The sequence below is a fragment of the Rhincodon typus genome, chromosome 1 (genome assembly GCF_021869965.1).
Source record: "Rhincodon typus isolate 14 chromosome 1, sRhiTyp1.1, whole genome shotgun sequence".
NCBI classification, from domain to species: domain Eukaryota; kingdom Metazoa; phylum Chordata; class Chondrichthyes; order Orectolobiformes; family Rhincodontidae; genus Rhincodon; species Rhincodon typus.
In genome coordinates, this window is record NC_063332.1 from 176,923,160 (window position 1) to 176,939,660 (window position 16,501).

The following is a 16,501-nucleotide window of genomic DNA, read 5'->3' on the forward strand; positions in this document are numbered from 1 at the left end:
TGGCCAAATGGGCAGACACCTGGCAGATGAATATCAATGCAGAGAAATATAAGGTAATACATTTTGGTAGAAGAAACACAAAGAGACAATACAGGCTGAATGGTACAACTCTGAGGGGAGTACAGGAGCAGAGGGACCTCAGAGTTCATGTGCTTTATTCTCTGAAGATGGCCAGGAAAGTCAAGAAGGCTCAAAAACAGAAATTGCTTTAAAAACTCAACAGTGGACAGTGAAGAAGATTATTTGGGAATGCAGCCAGGTCTTGATCAACTGGGACAGTGGGTTGTGGAATGGCAGATGGAGTTTAATTTAGATAAATGCAAGGTGTTGCACTTTGGTAAAGCAAAATAGGGTAGGACTTGCACAGTCAATGGTAGGGCCCGGGGGTATGTTATAGAACAAAGAGATCTAGGGGTACAAGTTCACAGCTCCTTGAAAATGGAATCACAGGTAGACAAGGTGGTGAAGAAGGCTTTTGGCATGCTAGCTTTCATTGGTCAGAGGACTGAGTATAGGAGATGGGATGTCTTGTTGCAGCTGTACAAGATGCTGGTGAGGCCACATTTGGAGTACAGCATGCAGCACCCTACTATAGAAAGGATATTATTAAACTAGAAACAGTGCAGAAAAGATTTACTAAGATGTTACCTGGACTGGAAGGTTTGTGTTATAAAGAGAGGTTGGAATAGGCTGGGACTGTCTGCCCTGAAGCGTAGGAGATTGAGGGGTGACATCATAGAGGTATATAAAATCATGAGAGGTATAGATAAGGTAGATAGCAGGCAACTTTTTACCATAGTAGGGGAATCTAAAATTAGAAGGCATAGGTTTAAGGTGAGAGGGGAGAGATACAAAAAGCACCAGAGGGGCAACTCTATCTACATAGAAGTTGGAGAGTGTCTGGAATAGGCTGCCAGAGGTAGTGGTGGAAGCGAGTACAATTTCATAACTTAAAAAACATTTAGACACGTACATGAATGGGATAGGTATGGAGGGATATGAGCCAAACACAGGCAAACGGGACCAGTTTAAATTGTGAAAACTGGGTGGCATGGGCAAGTTGGGCCGAAGGGGCTGTTTTCATACTGTAGATCTCTATGACTCTATGTCCGGTGGCATCTATGGAGAGAAAGCAGAATTAATGTTTTGGGTCCACTGACCCTTCTTCAGACCCTTTACAGCTATTTCTGGTTTTCAGCAGGCATTACAGCATCCGCAGTCCTTGTTTTTTTTAATTTAAGTTAAGAAGGCTCATAGGATCCTTGGGTTTATAAATACAGGCATTGAGTATAGAAGCAAGGAAGTGATGCTACACCTCTACAAATCATTGGTCAAACCACATTTGGATAATCGTGTTCAGTTCAAGGAAGGATGTTAAAGATCTGGACAGATTCTGAAGGAGATTTACAAGAATGATACTGGGAATGAGGGATTGTAGATACAAGGCAAGATTCAAAAAATTGGGCTTATTCTTGGAGGAGAGAAGATCAGGGAGGTGACCTTATTGAGGTGTTCAAAATTATGAACTATTTTGACAGGATAAAGAAGAATATTCTGTTTCTACTAGTTGGGATATCGGTAACTAGGGGTCGCAATTTCAAGACTGTCACAGTGAGACAGCTAGGAATGAGATGTGGAGAAACTGCTTTACTCAGAGTTGTTAGGATTTAGAATGCCACGCTTGGGAGAGTGGTAGATTGACAGAGATGAGGACTGGAGAATGGGATTAGCTGGGTAGCTCTTTCAGGTGTGACAGACACAATGGGATGAATAGTCTCCTTCTGTACTGTAAAATTCCATGATTCTAAAAATAATGGAAAGGGGGATTATCCTGTATTTTGAGAAGCAAAATATTTGAGATCATATCTAAATATGCTTTTACATAAATCAGATGCTTTTCTTGCATGCACTCATACCTTTTAAAAGGAAACACTTCTCATGGCCTTCCCTTTTTGCACTATTCAAACATTCAAGACAGTAGGAGAATAAGTTGTTATTGTACTAACTGAGCTTTGGGAGACTTGTAAGAAAGTATATCACATTAAAAAAAAAGTGTTTAATCTTGTTCCTATACAATATATTCACTGAAGATTGTCTCGACCTGCTATTTTGACTCTTAAAGAAGGCAAAATGCAACTGCCATGAGTTGATCCAGTAATGAGACAGTAGCATATCATTATCCAGTTCATTTCATAATCTACAGATAATACCCTTCCTGTTTTTGCTGTCAAAGTGGATAACTTCACTTAATCTGCCATGTATTTGCCCACTCACTTAGCTTGTCTAAGTCACACTGAAGATTCTCTGCATCCTCCTCACAGCTCACCCTCCCACTCAGCTTTGTGTCATCTGAAAACATGGAGACATTCCACTTGGCTCCCTCATCTAAATCGTTAACTTACATTGTAAATAGCTGGGGTCACTGGATCCTACTCTGTAAAAGACCAGTTTATTTCTTCATAGATAACACAGTGTGGAGCTGGAGGAACACAGCAGGCCAGGCAGCATCAGAGGAGCAGGAAAGTTGACGTTTCGGGTCGGGACCCTTCTTCAGAAATGGGGGAGGGGGAAGGGAGCTCCGAAATAAATAGAGAGAGGAGGGGTGAGGCTAGGGAAGGTAGGTGGATGGTTATAGGTGAGTGCAGGGAGGCAGTGGTGGGGATTGGTCAGTGAGGTGGGAGGAGCGGATAGGTGGGAGAGAAGATGGACAGGTTGTGTCAGGTCAAGGAGGCGGGGATGAGAGGGAGGGTTGGTCATGGAATGAGGAGATTTTGAAACTGGTAAAGTCTACACCGAGACCATTGAGTTGTAGGCTTTTTAACTAGCAATGCTACTCCACCTCCTTTTCCTTTTTATCTGTCCTTCCTAAAAATGGAATAGTCCTGAATGTTCAGTTCCCATCCCTGGGTCACGCAGCAGCCATGTCTATGTAATCCTGACTATAATCATACCCATTTATATCTAATTGCACAACTAATTCATCTACTTTATTGCAAATACTCTATGCATTAAGACACAAGGCCTTAGGGCTTGTCTTTTTGACATTCTTAGTTTCACTTGCATTATTTTGCACAGTATCTTGTTTGATTCTTATCCTTGAATTCACTGCCCGTCACTTTTCCTATTTCCCATTCTGTCTTTTGTTTTTGCCCTCATTTCCTTCTCTTCTGTCTCTCTCTGGATATGTTCCCAACTAACCCCCCACCACTCCCTAATTTTAGTTTAAACTCTCCCCACCGCACTTGTAAATGCTCCATCTAGGAAGTCTGGTCCTGCATAGACGCTCCAACCCACCCCCTGGTCCCAGCAAACATATCAGCTTTAGATTATTCCACTAAACATATTAAATTGAAAGATTTTTCTGAATTTTTAAAAGACTGACCTTCTCCATGATTTGAATCCTGCTGATTTGATTTATGTAGCAGCTTTGGTCCTAATAAGCCAATAATAACTGCTCCGATGGGAGCCGTGATCAGAATTCCCAGAAAGGCCACAGTGAGAACACTTAAACCGTAGTCTGTTGCTGTTTTGTCATTTCGAATTCGTGCCATGTCCAAAGCTACAGAGCCGATGGCAGCCTAATTCAGGACAAGGAAACAAGGTTTTCTGTGATACATTATGAAAAACTTGGAGACCACACACCTATGACAAAGACTAATTTGAACACTCAACATGTATACTGAGCAACAAACAGACAACAGTTTTATTTATTGAAATAACTGTCCAAACTGGAAATGATAATAAGTTAAATATAGAGATACTATACAATAATGGTTTGTATTCATGGTGTTTACCAACGTAAATTTAAGTTTGATCACTTTTTTTTCTCTTTTAAAAGTTAACATGAGTTGCTGCCCTGACAATCCTTTTCCTGCTATTTTCAGAGGATGAGAGGTTAACTATGCCCATTGTGTAAAATATTGTCTCATACTACCACTTGAAAAGAACATTGGATACTTATTTCCATGATAGCCTTTTCTTTGTAACCTTTGCTTCTTGTGACCAATCTATGCCTCTCCTTTCAGTCTCTATTTAACACCTAAAATTTCCCAACATACACTAAGCTTATATCCTATTAGTGTTTCTCCATGTGCAATTCCAACCAGATATTAACCTACATGTCCGAGTTCATCACTGATTGTTAAAGCTCTGGATGTCACTACCCTCTCCTTCAGCAGCTTTGATTTGCAAACATTGCTCACACTAGATGTTTGAACGCAGCTATGACAAATGTCAATGCAAGCTTATCATCGTAAACACAGGCCACAGCTCTATCTCACCTTTATTTTCCATATCAAAATGCATCAACAGCCTTCATTGATCAGTTTATTAATAAATTGCCCTTTAAACACATTTTTAATATCAGGTTTCAGAAGTACAGAATACAGACTGAAAGACCTTTGACTGTGTAACACATAACAATATGAGAAACTGTAAGGCAGAATGGGAGCAACAGTGCACCAAGTAACCAGTGGCCAGGAACTAGACTAGCTGTGTAAATACAGTGCTTTCAGATTGGAGGCTAGGACTCCTGCATCAAGTAACTATCTACAAGGCACAGTCAGGATTGTGATGGTATAGTCCTCTATTGACATAAAACAGCTGCCCAGAGCTTTTTAGCTGACATAAGATGGTTGAAAAGGAATTAGCAGCTACATATTGCAGACTTTCACAGCCAGACTTGTGGTCTCCATACAGAGTTACTGGATAAGATAATGAAAGATCCCGTGAGAATCATAATAGGGTCCTGGTGAGAAAAGTCAAAGGTATTTAATTAGATTTCTGTAGACAAGCATTTTGTTAGGGAGCATCCTTGAGAAATCTAGATAACAGAGACCTGGGCACTAACCACAGTCCCAAGTTTATTATTTAGTAAAACATAAAAGAAGAGTCTGATCCCACAGTATTCCGAATTTGTTCGGCAATTGTAAATTAGAAATGCAAACCTACAAATTAGTATGATGGGATTTAGCTGAATTCCTATGAGCAGTAAGCCTTAGACAGTAAAGACTGGCTCACATCATTAGCGGGGAAGATGAAGCAACAAATGGTGTAAACAGATAATCTCTAAGAGAGCGCCAAGAGACAGTTATTAGCATGGTATAAGGACATTGTAAATCATAGTCCGTGTGACTTCAATAAAAAATCGTAGCTTTACAGCTTAACAAATAGCCTAGTACAGATGTAGATAATTTGAGCAGATCCTTGCATACAAAAATCAAGGAGAGAATGACAGAGACCAATTACAAGATAAAGGTGAGAGTGAGGTCGTGTCCTGTTGTAAATTGAGAATCCAAATAGGTTTCCTTTAATAACTTGGTAAAGTTGTGAAAGTGATTGAATTTCACCCTCATCAATGGAATTGGAACAGATGCTGTCTTATTTAGTAAAGAGAACATGGTGATATGTCGAAGTCGCAGGCACCAGGAAGCTCAGGGTCTTTCAGGCAAACAGACCATAGGTGTTCAGGCTCATCTCATGTGTTTTTGGAGCAGCATTTCCACTTTTTGCTTATTTCCCCCGCTAACACTCCCTTAGCCCCACGCCATCTTCTATATAAAAGACATCCTTTTCCTAACCACCATCAGTTCTTAAGACGGATCACAGGACCCGAAACATTAACTGTCCACAGATGCTGCCAGACCTGCTGAAATTTTCCAGCAATTTCTGTTTTTGTTTCAGATTTTCAGCATCCGCAGTTCTTCTTCCAGGTATACCCAGCTCAGAGAAGTTCTGCTCCTCTCTCCGACAGGATTTCCATTCCGATCTTTTTTCTCTTTCTTGTTCGCCATCATTACTTTCGCTGTCACTCCTGGTATTCGACAAAACTTGTTTGCCAAACTCATTTCCACAGCCCCATCACATTCCTCAGTGACTGACTCCAGCTCAGACTCATCCCATGTGGATTCCAATTCAAAATTTCATCCTATTTTGAATCTATCCAGGATCATAGGTATTTCCATGATGTTCCTCAGACGCCTGTTCATGCCACATCCTGAGATCCACACTCCGTGCCATGTGTCGCCATATGAACACTCTCGACCTCTCTCTCCATCAGCACTGCCTCACGCTGGTTCAAAGCTGCCTTACCCCCACCACAAACCCCATCACCCCCAGTTCCACTTCATCCTCTGGTTCATTCAACGTTCTAACAAGGAACATTTTCTTTTCCTTTTCCTTTCAGGCATCAAGGAAAGATCCTCACAAGATGCAGCAATTCAGAGATATCCATGCCCCTCCAGAAGCTCTTTCCCCTCCCCTTCCCTCTGACTCCAACACCTCTCAACCCCACCTCTTGTTGTGTATTTACTATGCCTCCTGACCTTCCGCTCTCTGATGCTGAACATTCTATACTCTAGCAAAGGGCTCAGTTTTATCCCTCTGCATCCCCACCTCAATAAATATTGGGCTTCTTCTTGTCACCTTCACCTCCGTGCCCAGTTCTTTGGACAAAAGTCCTCGCCCCATCCCACAGACCCCTTCACCTCCTCCAACACTCCCTCCATCTGGACCCCTCCCTCTGGCCTTTTACCTGCACATGTTCATTGAGAACTGTCCATGTGACATTGGTCACCTCAGTTTCTCTGCCCCCACCAACCATTCCAACCTATCAATCTGTGAACTGACTTCATGCCGTGCTCTCAGATCCAACTCTTACTTTGTAATCAAGCCTGCTGACTAGCATGGTGCTGTTGTTGTCTGGCATACTGACTTCTATATTGCAGAGGCTGAGTGCCAACTCTCAGATACCCTCTCCTATCTTCTCCTGGACCATGGAACACCAGGCCATTTCGTCCACAACAGTTACTAATCACATTTCATCTGGTGATCTCCCCATCACTGCCTCCAAGCTCAGTCTCTTAATCCCCCTTCTACCTCCTTCCCAAAATCCACCAACAGGACTGTCTGGGCAGACCCATTGTTTCTGGTTGCTTCTGCCCCACAGAACCCATCTTTTCCTCCCCTTGTCCATTCCCTTCCCACTTACATCCGCGATTCCTCTGGTGCTTTACGTCAGTTTCAGAACTTCAGAATTTGTGGGCTCCAGTCTCCTCCTCTTCACTATGGACGTTTACACATCCATTCCCCATCAGAATGCTCTCAGGGCTCTATACTCTTTCTTGGAAAAGAGGCTTGAACCGTCCCCATCAACCACTACCTCCTCCACCTGGCCGAGCTCGTCCTCACCCCGACCAACTTCTCCTTTAGCTCCTCCCTCTTTCTTCAGATCAGAGAGGTGGCCATAGGTACCCACATGAACCCCAGTTACGCCTGTTTCTTTGTGGGGTATGTGGAACATTCCTTGTTCCAGTTCTAATCCGGTCCCCACTCACAACTCTTTCTCCAGTATATCGATGACATCATCAGTGTTGCTTCCCTCCGTCATCTGGAATTGGAAAAATTTAGCTATTTCACTTCCAATTTCCAACCTGCTCTCAGCTTCACCTGGTCCATCTCTGGCTCCTCCCTTTGGTTCCTCGACATCTCTGTTTCCATTTCTGTAGTTAGGCTGGGCACCAATATCCACCACAAACCCAGTGATTCCCATAGTTACCTTGACTGTACATCTCATACCCTGCTTCCGGTAAAGACTATTCCATTCTCCCAGTTCCTCCACCTTGGTCGCATCTGTTTTGATGATAAGGGGGCCGCCAAAATGTCCACCTTCTTCCTCATCTAAGGATTCACTGTAATTGACAAGGCTCTCAGTCTGATCTGATCGACATCCCACACTTTGGCCCTTACTCTCCTCTCTTTCCTCCAAAAGCAATAGCGTCTCCTTGTCCTCACATGAACCCACCAGCATCCATATCCAGAGGATCATTAGCCCATTTCCACCACCTCCAGCAGGCGCCTCCCCTCCCCCGTCAGCCTTCCACAGGGACTGTTCCCTCCAGGACAAGCTGGTCCACTCCTCCTTCACTCTCAACACATCCCCACGGCCTCACTGTACCTTGCCCTGCAACTGCAGAAGGTGTAACACCTGCCTGTTTACTTCCTCCCTCCTCAGTATCCAAGGGTCCACAGACACCTTCCAGATGAAGCAGCAATTTACCTGCACTTCAATCAATCTAGTCTCCTGAATTTGCTGCTCACAAATTGGTCTCCTCAACATTGGAGAAATGGGCGACTGCTTTGCAGAATACCTACGTTCTGTTTGCAAAAAAAGTCCGAGCTTCCAGTTGCCTGCCACTTCAATACACCACTTTATTCCCCGGCCAACATCTGTTTTGGGCTTGCTGTAGTACCCCAGCAAGACTCAGTGCAAGCTGGAAGAACAGCATCTCATTTTCCGCTTGGGAACTCTGCAGCCTTTGGGACTCAATATTGAGTTCAATCACTTTAGGGCGTAAGCACCTTTCCCCATGTTTTCCTCCACTCCCACATACTAGGCTTTTTCATCACGTGGGCTGCTACCACACTCTTGTCAGTTACTAATCATCCCAATCAGCAGCTATTCATTTCCCCCAGACTGACCTTTAACCACTCCTTTTTGTCTGTTCAACCAATTTCTCTCTCTTTTGGGCTCTATCTGTGCACTACCACACACCCCGCCAACTCTATCTTCTGTATAAAAACCATTCTTTTCATTGCTATAATCAGTTCTGAAGAAGGGCCGCTGGACCTGAAACATTAACTCTGATTTCTCTCCACAGATGCTGCCTGACCTGCTGAAATTTTCCAGCAATTTGTGTTTTTGTTTCAGATTTTCAACATCCGCAGTTCTTTCAGTTTTTAGTTTAGAATAGAGACTTAAGGTTCTTCCAAGGATCAAAACATTGTTTAAAATGAACTTACAGAACACAAATAGCAGAACTCAAAATTGCAGCTGCAAGATAATGATTGTTTGATCTTCCAAGGATAGCAGGAGGAGAGAGAAAGAGCGGCGGGGTGGGGGTGGGGGAAGAGACAGCAAGAGTGACAAAGAGTGAGAGCAAGAAAGCGAGAGCGAGAGAGAGAACGAGAGCTCGAGTGAGAGAACAAGAGAGCGCGCGAGAGAGAGGAAGCTGCTCACCAATTTATTAGCTTTGTCATAGAATTATAACAACATTAGGTGTGACTATACAACTTTAATTGGAACTGAAATTACAAACCTTTATAACAATCAGTACAAATTAGCACCCTTTTGTATCTCTTGTAATAAGGTTAGTACAGAATATAACTTGTAAAAAAGAAATTCAAAAAGTCATTAGTGATAAGCAAGTTTCTAGTTTAGTGGCAATTGACATGATATAGCTGGCAAATGTCTGGGAAGGAGTATAACTGTCAGCATTGGAATGTGATTGAATGAGATGCAAGATTCCAAAGATAGGTGATAGACATTGTCTGGTAATCATGAGATCATGGGAAGACCTAGGGCTGTCCATCATTGATCGTGTGTTTACAGGATTGGATGTTTAGATTGGGGCAAATGTGGGTAACAATGACATCAATGTTGCATGTAATGATTGTAACCCAGAATGGAGAAAAGTGCTGCACTTGGCTGAGGAAGGCTGAGGGTCCAGTGAAAACCGTTTTCAAGGACCTCTCCCTTGCTGCATTGGTAAAGAGATCTGAATAAAAATTGGCATGGGCTGCTGCACAATGGACTCAAGACTCCTCTTAAAAATCTCTTCAACATCCTAACTTGCCAGAAATTCACCTAAGCTCCTTAAACAATACCTTCCAAAGCCATAGCTACAGAAGAAGGACAAAAGCAGCAGATACATGGGAAAGCCACCACCTGCAAGTTCTCCTCCTGATTTGGAAATATATTGTTGTTCCTTCAGTGTCACTGGATCCTGGAATTCCCTCCCTAACAACATTGTGGTGGGAACCACACAAAATGGACTATAGCAGTTAAAGAAGGCAGTTCACCACCATCCTCTCAAGAGCAACTAGGGATGGACAATAAACTCTGGTCCAGCCAGCAACGTCCACATATCATGAATGACTAAAAAATGTTCCATCAGTAGTAGCAATAGTCAAATCTCCATATGGTTTTACAGACAGATAATACCGATCAGTAAAGCTACAAATCACTTTTAGACACCGACCTGAACTGTGGCTTTAGGGATCCAGGCCAAAGAAATAAATATTCTTTCCTTTATGTTAAATCCTGAGAAGTGTACCATGAGGAATGTTACCAAGATTCTGACTACAAGAGCAATGCTCAGAGTTGCAATCCCAAGTCCTAGAATAAAAACATGGTATTTAGTTTCAGTAAATTTGATACAAAAGTATAAGCAAAAATGAACAGGCACAAAATATTTTTCAGACTGATCCCCAAGTTAACAGCGATAAACAATTTGACTACATCTAAAACTCTCATAATCTATACCCACCTCAAAGCTCCTAATGATGAGAGGTCATACCCAGTGCCAAAAAAAATCTCCCACTGTATCACCCTGGAAATTTATGTCAGCAATACCATATACTGAGACTCCCCATGATCATACCAATGCATAGGTACAGCAAGTAATTAGGAGAGCTAATAGTATGTTCATGTTTATTATGAGGGGAATTGAATAAAGTAAGGAGGTTATGCTTCAGTTATACACGGCATTGATGAGACTACATCTAGAGTACTTTGAGACAACAAGGTGCAGAGCTGGATGAACACATCATAGAAGCAGAAAGGCTGACGTTTCGGGCCTAGACCCTTCATCAGAAATGGGGGAGGGGAAGGGGGTTCTGAAATAAATAGGGAGAGAGGGGGAGGCGGATAGAAGATGGATAGACGAGAGGATAGGTGGAGAGGAAACCATCAGGTCGAAGAGGCGGGGATGGAGCCAGTAAAGGTGAGTGTAGGTGGGGAGTTAGGGAGGGGATAGATCAGTCCAGGGAGGACGGACAGGTCAAGGGGGCGGGATGAGGTTAGTAGGTAGGAGACGGGGATGTGGCTTGAGGTGGGAGGAGGGGATAGGTGGGAGGAAGAACAGGTTAGGGAGGCAGGGACGAGCTGGACTGGTTTTGGGATGCGTTAGGGGAGGGGAGATTTTGAAGCTTGTGAAATCCACATTGATACCATTGGGCTGCAGCGTTCCCAAGCGGAATATGAGTTGTTGTTCCTGCAACCTTCAGGTGGCATCGTTGTGGCACTGCAGGAGGCCCAGGATGGACATGTCGTCTGAGGAATGGGAGGGGGAGTTGAAATGGTTCGCGACTGGGAGGTGCAGTTGTTTATTGCGAACCGAGCGTAGGTATTCTGCAAAGCGGTCCCCGAGTCTCCGCTTGGTTTCCCCAACGTAGAGGAGGCCACAACGGGTACAGCGGATGCAGTATACCACATTGGCAGATGTGCAGGTGAACATCTGCTTGATGTGGAAAGTCTTCTTGGGGCCTGGGATAGGGGTGAGGGAGGAGGTATGGGGGCAGGTGTAGCACTTCCTGCGGTTGCAGGGAAAAGTGCCGGGTGTGGTGGGGCTGGAGGGGAGTGTGGAGCGGACAAGGGAGTCACGGAGAGAGTGGTCCCTCCGGAAAGCAGATAAGGGTGGGGAGGGAAAGATGTCTTTGGTGGTGGGGTCGGATTGCAGATGGCGGAAGTGTCGGAGGATGATGCGTTGGATCCGGAGGTTGGTGGGGTGGTACGTGAGGACGAGGGGGATTCTTTTTTGGTTCTTATTGCATGGACGGGGTGTGAGGAATGAGTTGCGGGAGATGTGGGAGACACGGTTGAGGGCGTTCTCGACCACTTAGGGGGGGAAGTTACGGTCCTTGAAAAACGAGGACAACTGAGATGTACGGGAATGGAATGCCTCATCCTGGGAGCAGATGCGGCGGAGGCGAAGGAATTGGGAATAGGGGATGGCATTTTTGCAGGAAGGTGGGTGGGAGGAGGTGTATTCTAGGTAGCTGTGGGAGTCGGTGGGCTTGAAATGAATATCGGTTTCTAGGTGGTTGCCCAAGATGGAGACAGAGAGGTCCAGGAAGGAGAGAGAGGTATTAGAGATGGTCCAGGTAAACTTAAGGTTGGGGTGGAAGGTGTTGGTGAAGTGGATGAACTGTTCGAGCTCCTCGTGGGAGCACGAGGCGACGCCGATACAGTCATCAATGTAACGGAGGAAGAGGTGGGGTTTAGGGCCAGTGTAGGTACGGAAGAGGGATTGTTTCACGTAACCTACAAAGAGGCAGGCGTAGCTTGGGCCCATGCGGGTACCCATGGCCACCCCCTTTGTCTGTAGGAAGTGGGAGGAATTGAAAGAGAAGTTGTTGAGGGTGAGGACGAGTTCAGCTAAGCGGATGAGGGTGTCAGTGGAGGGGGACTGGTCGGGCCTGCGGGACAGGAAGAAGCGGAGGACCTTTAGGCCATCTGTATGGGGAATGCTGGTGTAGAGGGACTGGACGTCCATGGTAAAGATGAGGTGTTGGGGACCGGGGAATTGGAAGTTCTGGAGGAGGTGGAGGGTGTGGGTGGTGTCACGGACATAGGTAGGGAGTTCCTGGACCAAGGGGGAGAAAATGGAGTCCAGATAGTTGGAGATAAGTTCGGTGGGGCAGGAGCAGGCGGAGACAATGGGTCGACCAGGGCATTCAGGTTTGTGGATTTTGGGAAGGAGATTGAAGCAGGTGGTGCGGGGTTGGGGAACGATGAGGTTGGAGGCCGTGGGTGGAAGGTCACCTGAGGTGATGAGATTGTGGAGGGTTTGGGAGATGATGGTTTGGTGCTCAGGGGTGGTGGGGTCACGATCAAGGGGGCGGTAAGACGAGGTGTTGGAGAGTTGGCGTCTGGCCTCGGCGATGTAGAGGTCAGTGCGCCATACTACAACTGCGCCTCCCTTGTCCGCGGGTTTTATGGTGAGGTTGGGATTGGAGCGGAGGGCTGCACGTTCTGCGGGGGCGAGGTTGGAGTGGGTGAGAGGGGTGGAGAGGTTGAGGCGATCGATGTCTCGACGGCAGTTGGAGATGAAGAGGTCGAGGGAGGGTAGGAGGCCTTGGGGTGGTGTCCAGGAGGAGGGGGTGTGTTGGAAGCAGGAGAAGGGGTCAGTAGAGGGAGGGTTAGGCTCGCGGTTGAAGAAGTAAGTGTGGAGGCGGAGGCGGCGGAAAAACTGCTCTATGTCCAAGCGTGAGCGGTATTCGTTGATGTGTGGGTGGAGGGGGACAAAGGTGAGCCCTTTACTGAGGACTGACCGTTCGTCCTGAGTAAGGGGGAGGTCTGGGGGGATGGTGAAGACTCGGCAGGGCTGGGTGCTATTGTCCCCTCTGGAGCTGCTGGCTGTGGAGGCTGTGGGAGGAGCGACATCGGCGTCGGCTGTGGGCGGAGTTGCGCCGGCGGTGGGTGGAGGTGCGTCCGCGTCGGTGATGGGCGGAGCAGCGTCAGAGGTGGGGGGAGCGGGGTAAGCAGCCGCAGTAGCGGTGACGGTAGGCACGACTTCAGTGGCGGTGGTGTTGGTCTCGGAAATGGAGGCGGTGGCATCGGCAGCGATGGCGTTATCTGCAATCCGACCCCACCACCAAAGACATCTTTCCCTCCCGACCTTTATCTGCTTTCCGGAGGGACCACTCTCTCCATGACTCCCTTGTCAGCTCCACACTCCCCTCCAGCCCCACCACACCCGGCACTTTTCCCTGCAACCGCAGGAAGTGCTACACCTGTCCCCATACCTCCTCCCTCACCCCTATCCCAGGCCCCAAGAAGACTTTCCACATCAAGCAGATGTTCACCTGCACATCTGCCAATGTGGTATACTGCATCCGCTGTACCCGGTGTGGCCTCCTCTACATCGGGGAAACCAAGCGGAGGCTCGGGGACCGCTTTGCAGAACACCTACGCTCGGTTCGCAATAAACAACTGCACCTCCCAGTTGCGAACCATTTCAACTCCCCCTCCCATTCCTCAGACGACATGTCCATCCTGGGCCTCCTGCAGTGCCACAACGATGCCACCTGAAGGTTGCAGGAACAGCAACTCATATTCCGCTTGGGAACCCTGCAGCCCAATGGTATCAATGTGGATTTCACAAGCTTCAAAATCTCCCCTCCCCCTACTGCATCCCAAAACCAGTCCAGCTCGTCCCTGCCTCCCTAACCTGTTCTTCCTCCGACCTACCCCTCCTCCCACCTCAAGCCGCACCCCCATCTCCTACCTACTAACCTCATCCCATCCCCTTGACCTGTCCGTCCTCCCTGGACTGACCTATCCCCTCCCTAACTCCCCACCTCCACTCACCTTTACTGGCTCCATCCCCGCCTCTTCGACCTGTTTGTTTCCTCTCCACCTATCTTCTCCTCTATCCATCTTCTATCCGCCTCCCACTCTCTCCCTATTTATTTCAGAACCCCCTTCCCCTCCCCTTTTTCTGATGAAGGGTCTAGGCCCGAAACGTCAGCCTTTCTGCTCCTATGATGCTGCTTGGCCTGCTGTGTTCATCCAGCCCTGCACCTTGTTGTCTATGGTATCTGCGTAATACTGCTTTATCCACCACTATGCACAGAAGCAACAGACAGATAATGTGAAGTTAACATTGTGAGCTACGAACTGTGATCATGTAAATGAGTTGGAATACATCAAATCTGCGTGCTGTCCAAATCAAAGGGAACCAACGTAAGCAAGACAATCATGATGATTGTGTCAAAAAACAGAGCACATGAATTTCTAGCCTTAAATCAGTGCCTGCATTTAGTTACATATGTCCCAAGTTGCTGAGAAGAATCTGGTATTTGATTTTTAAAATAGCCACCAATTAAGTAACAATATTAGAAACAATAATTCCAATTACCAGTTTTGAGAAAACGTGAATAAAGGTCATACTAGCAAATAGAGAAAAAACATGATCAAAAATATTGGGTATGCTTAGGCTTCGAGAGCCAGACAGCGTGAGTTTGGGGGCAGCAGTTTATACATTTCAATTCTAAAGCTCACCTGATGAAAAGGCTATCCCAAGACATGTATTGAAACCTGTAATAGCCAAGATATCATCAAAGCTGCCTGCAGCCATAAGTAGTGTTGGGATTCCCTTGTCAACACCATAGAGATCCTTCTGAAGCATCAACATGCATGGGACAACTACAGCAGGTGATACAGCTCCCATCACAAACCTGGTAACAGAAATTACAGAACACAGAGGAATAACAAGATATAAATACATAGACTGTGAAGATTAAATTTATTTTAAATTACAATAGCACAAGTGTACTTGGGAAATTGATTTAATTTCAGTAAGGCTGAAAACTTTTCACTGCTCTATCATAGACATACATGGTTATCTTAAGAGAATTTTAAGGCAATGAATAAGAGTACTGAATTTTCTTACATTCAACAATGATGTGCATGTACCTAGTGCCCCTAACACAAAGCAGTTCATAGGAGTATTATAAAACAAAATATAGCACCAGATCAGATAAAGGAGATTTCGTACAGTGTCAAATGACTCCTTCACTTCTATTTTTTAATTTATTTTTCAGATCTATCTATCCAGCTTTTTCAGATGCTATAGCAAAGATAGAAAGAGAAGCAAAAGAAGAGGGGTCTGCCATTTTTGGTTAAGGAAAACATTACTGGTGTAACTAGAGAATATATTTCTGAAAAATTGTCCAGTGAAAATATATGGGTTGAAATTAGAAATAAAAAAGGAATGACCACCTTGATGAGATTGTACTATAGACACTCCAATAGTCAGATAGAAATTGAGGAACAAACATATAGAGAAATCTTAATATATGTAAGAATAATAAGGTTGTAATAGTAGGTGATTTTAATTTTCCAAACATTGACTGGGACTGCCATAGTGTAAAAGATTTGGATGGTGAAGAATTTGTTAAATATGTTCAAGAAAATTTTCTTTATCAATATGTACACGTTCCTACTAGAGAAAGAACAAAACTTAGGGCATGTGACTGAAGTGATAGTAGGGGAACACTTTAGGTCTAGTGATCATAATTCTATTTGTTTTAAAATAATTATGGAAAAGGATAAGCCTTGCATAAAATTAAAATTTTTAATTGGAGTAAGGCAAATTTTAATAGGAATTGACTGTTCGCAGATAAAGGAACGTCTGGTAAGTGGGACGCTTTCAAAATTGTGATGATAGGAGTTCAGAGTCATTATGCTCCTGTTAGAGTGAATGGTAAGGCTGGTAGGATTAGAGAACAATGGATGAATAAAGATATTGAGGTTCTAGTCAAGAATAAAAAGCAATGATATATTAAATATAGACAACTGAGTTCAAATGAATCTCTTGAACTGTATAAAGAGTGTGGGGGCATTCTTAAGAGGCTCAGGAAGGCAAAGAGGGGATATGAGATAGCCTTGGCAAATAAGGTTAAGGATAATCCAAAGATTTTCTATAAGTATATTAAGAGCAAGATACTAACTAGAGAGAGAGTAAGGCCCCTTAAAGATTAAAGGGGTCATCTTTATGTTGCATCTCAGGAGATGGGAGATATATTAAATGAATGTTTCATGTCAGTTTTTACTGTAGAGAAAGAAATGGAGGCTAGAAAATTCAGGGAAATGAATAATGATGTTTTGAAAGTAATTCACATTATAGAAGAGGAAGTGCTGGAGAATTTAGAAAATATA

At 44.9% G+C, this 16,501-nt stretch overlaps 1 protein-coding gene across 1 annotated transcript in view; it reads right to left on the reverse strand.

The window, feature by feature from the left end:
* Positions 1-16,501, reverse strand: part of LOC109938062 (sodium/hydrogen exchanger 9B2-like) — a 109,856-nt gene that overhangs the window by 3,905 nt on the left and 89,450 nt on the right. The window contains exons 10-12 of the mRNA XM_048613452.1: positions 14,843-15,018; positions 10,038-10,174; positions 3,383-3,578 (exon numbers count right to left, since the gene is read on the reverse strand). Coding sequence (XP_048469409.1) covers positions 3,383-3,578; positions 10,038-10,174; positions 14,843-15,018 — 509 coding nt within the window. The remainder of the gene's footprint in view (positions 1-3,382; positions 3,579-10,037; positions 10,175-14,842; positions 15,019-16,501) is intronic.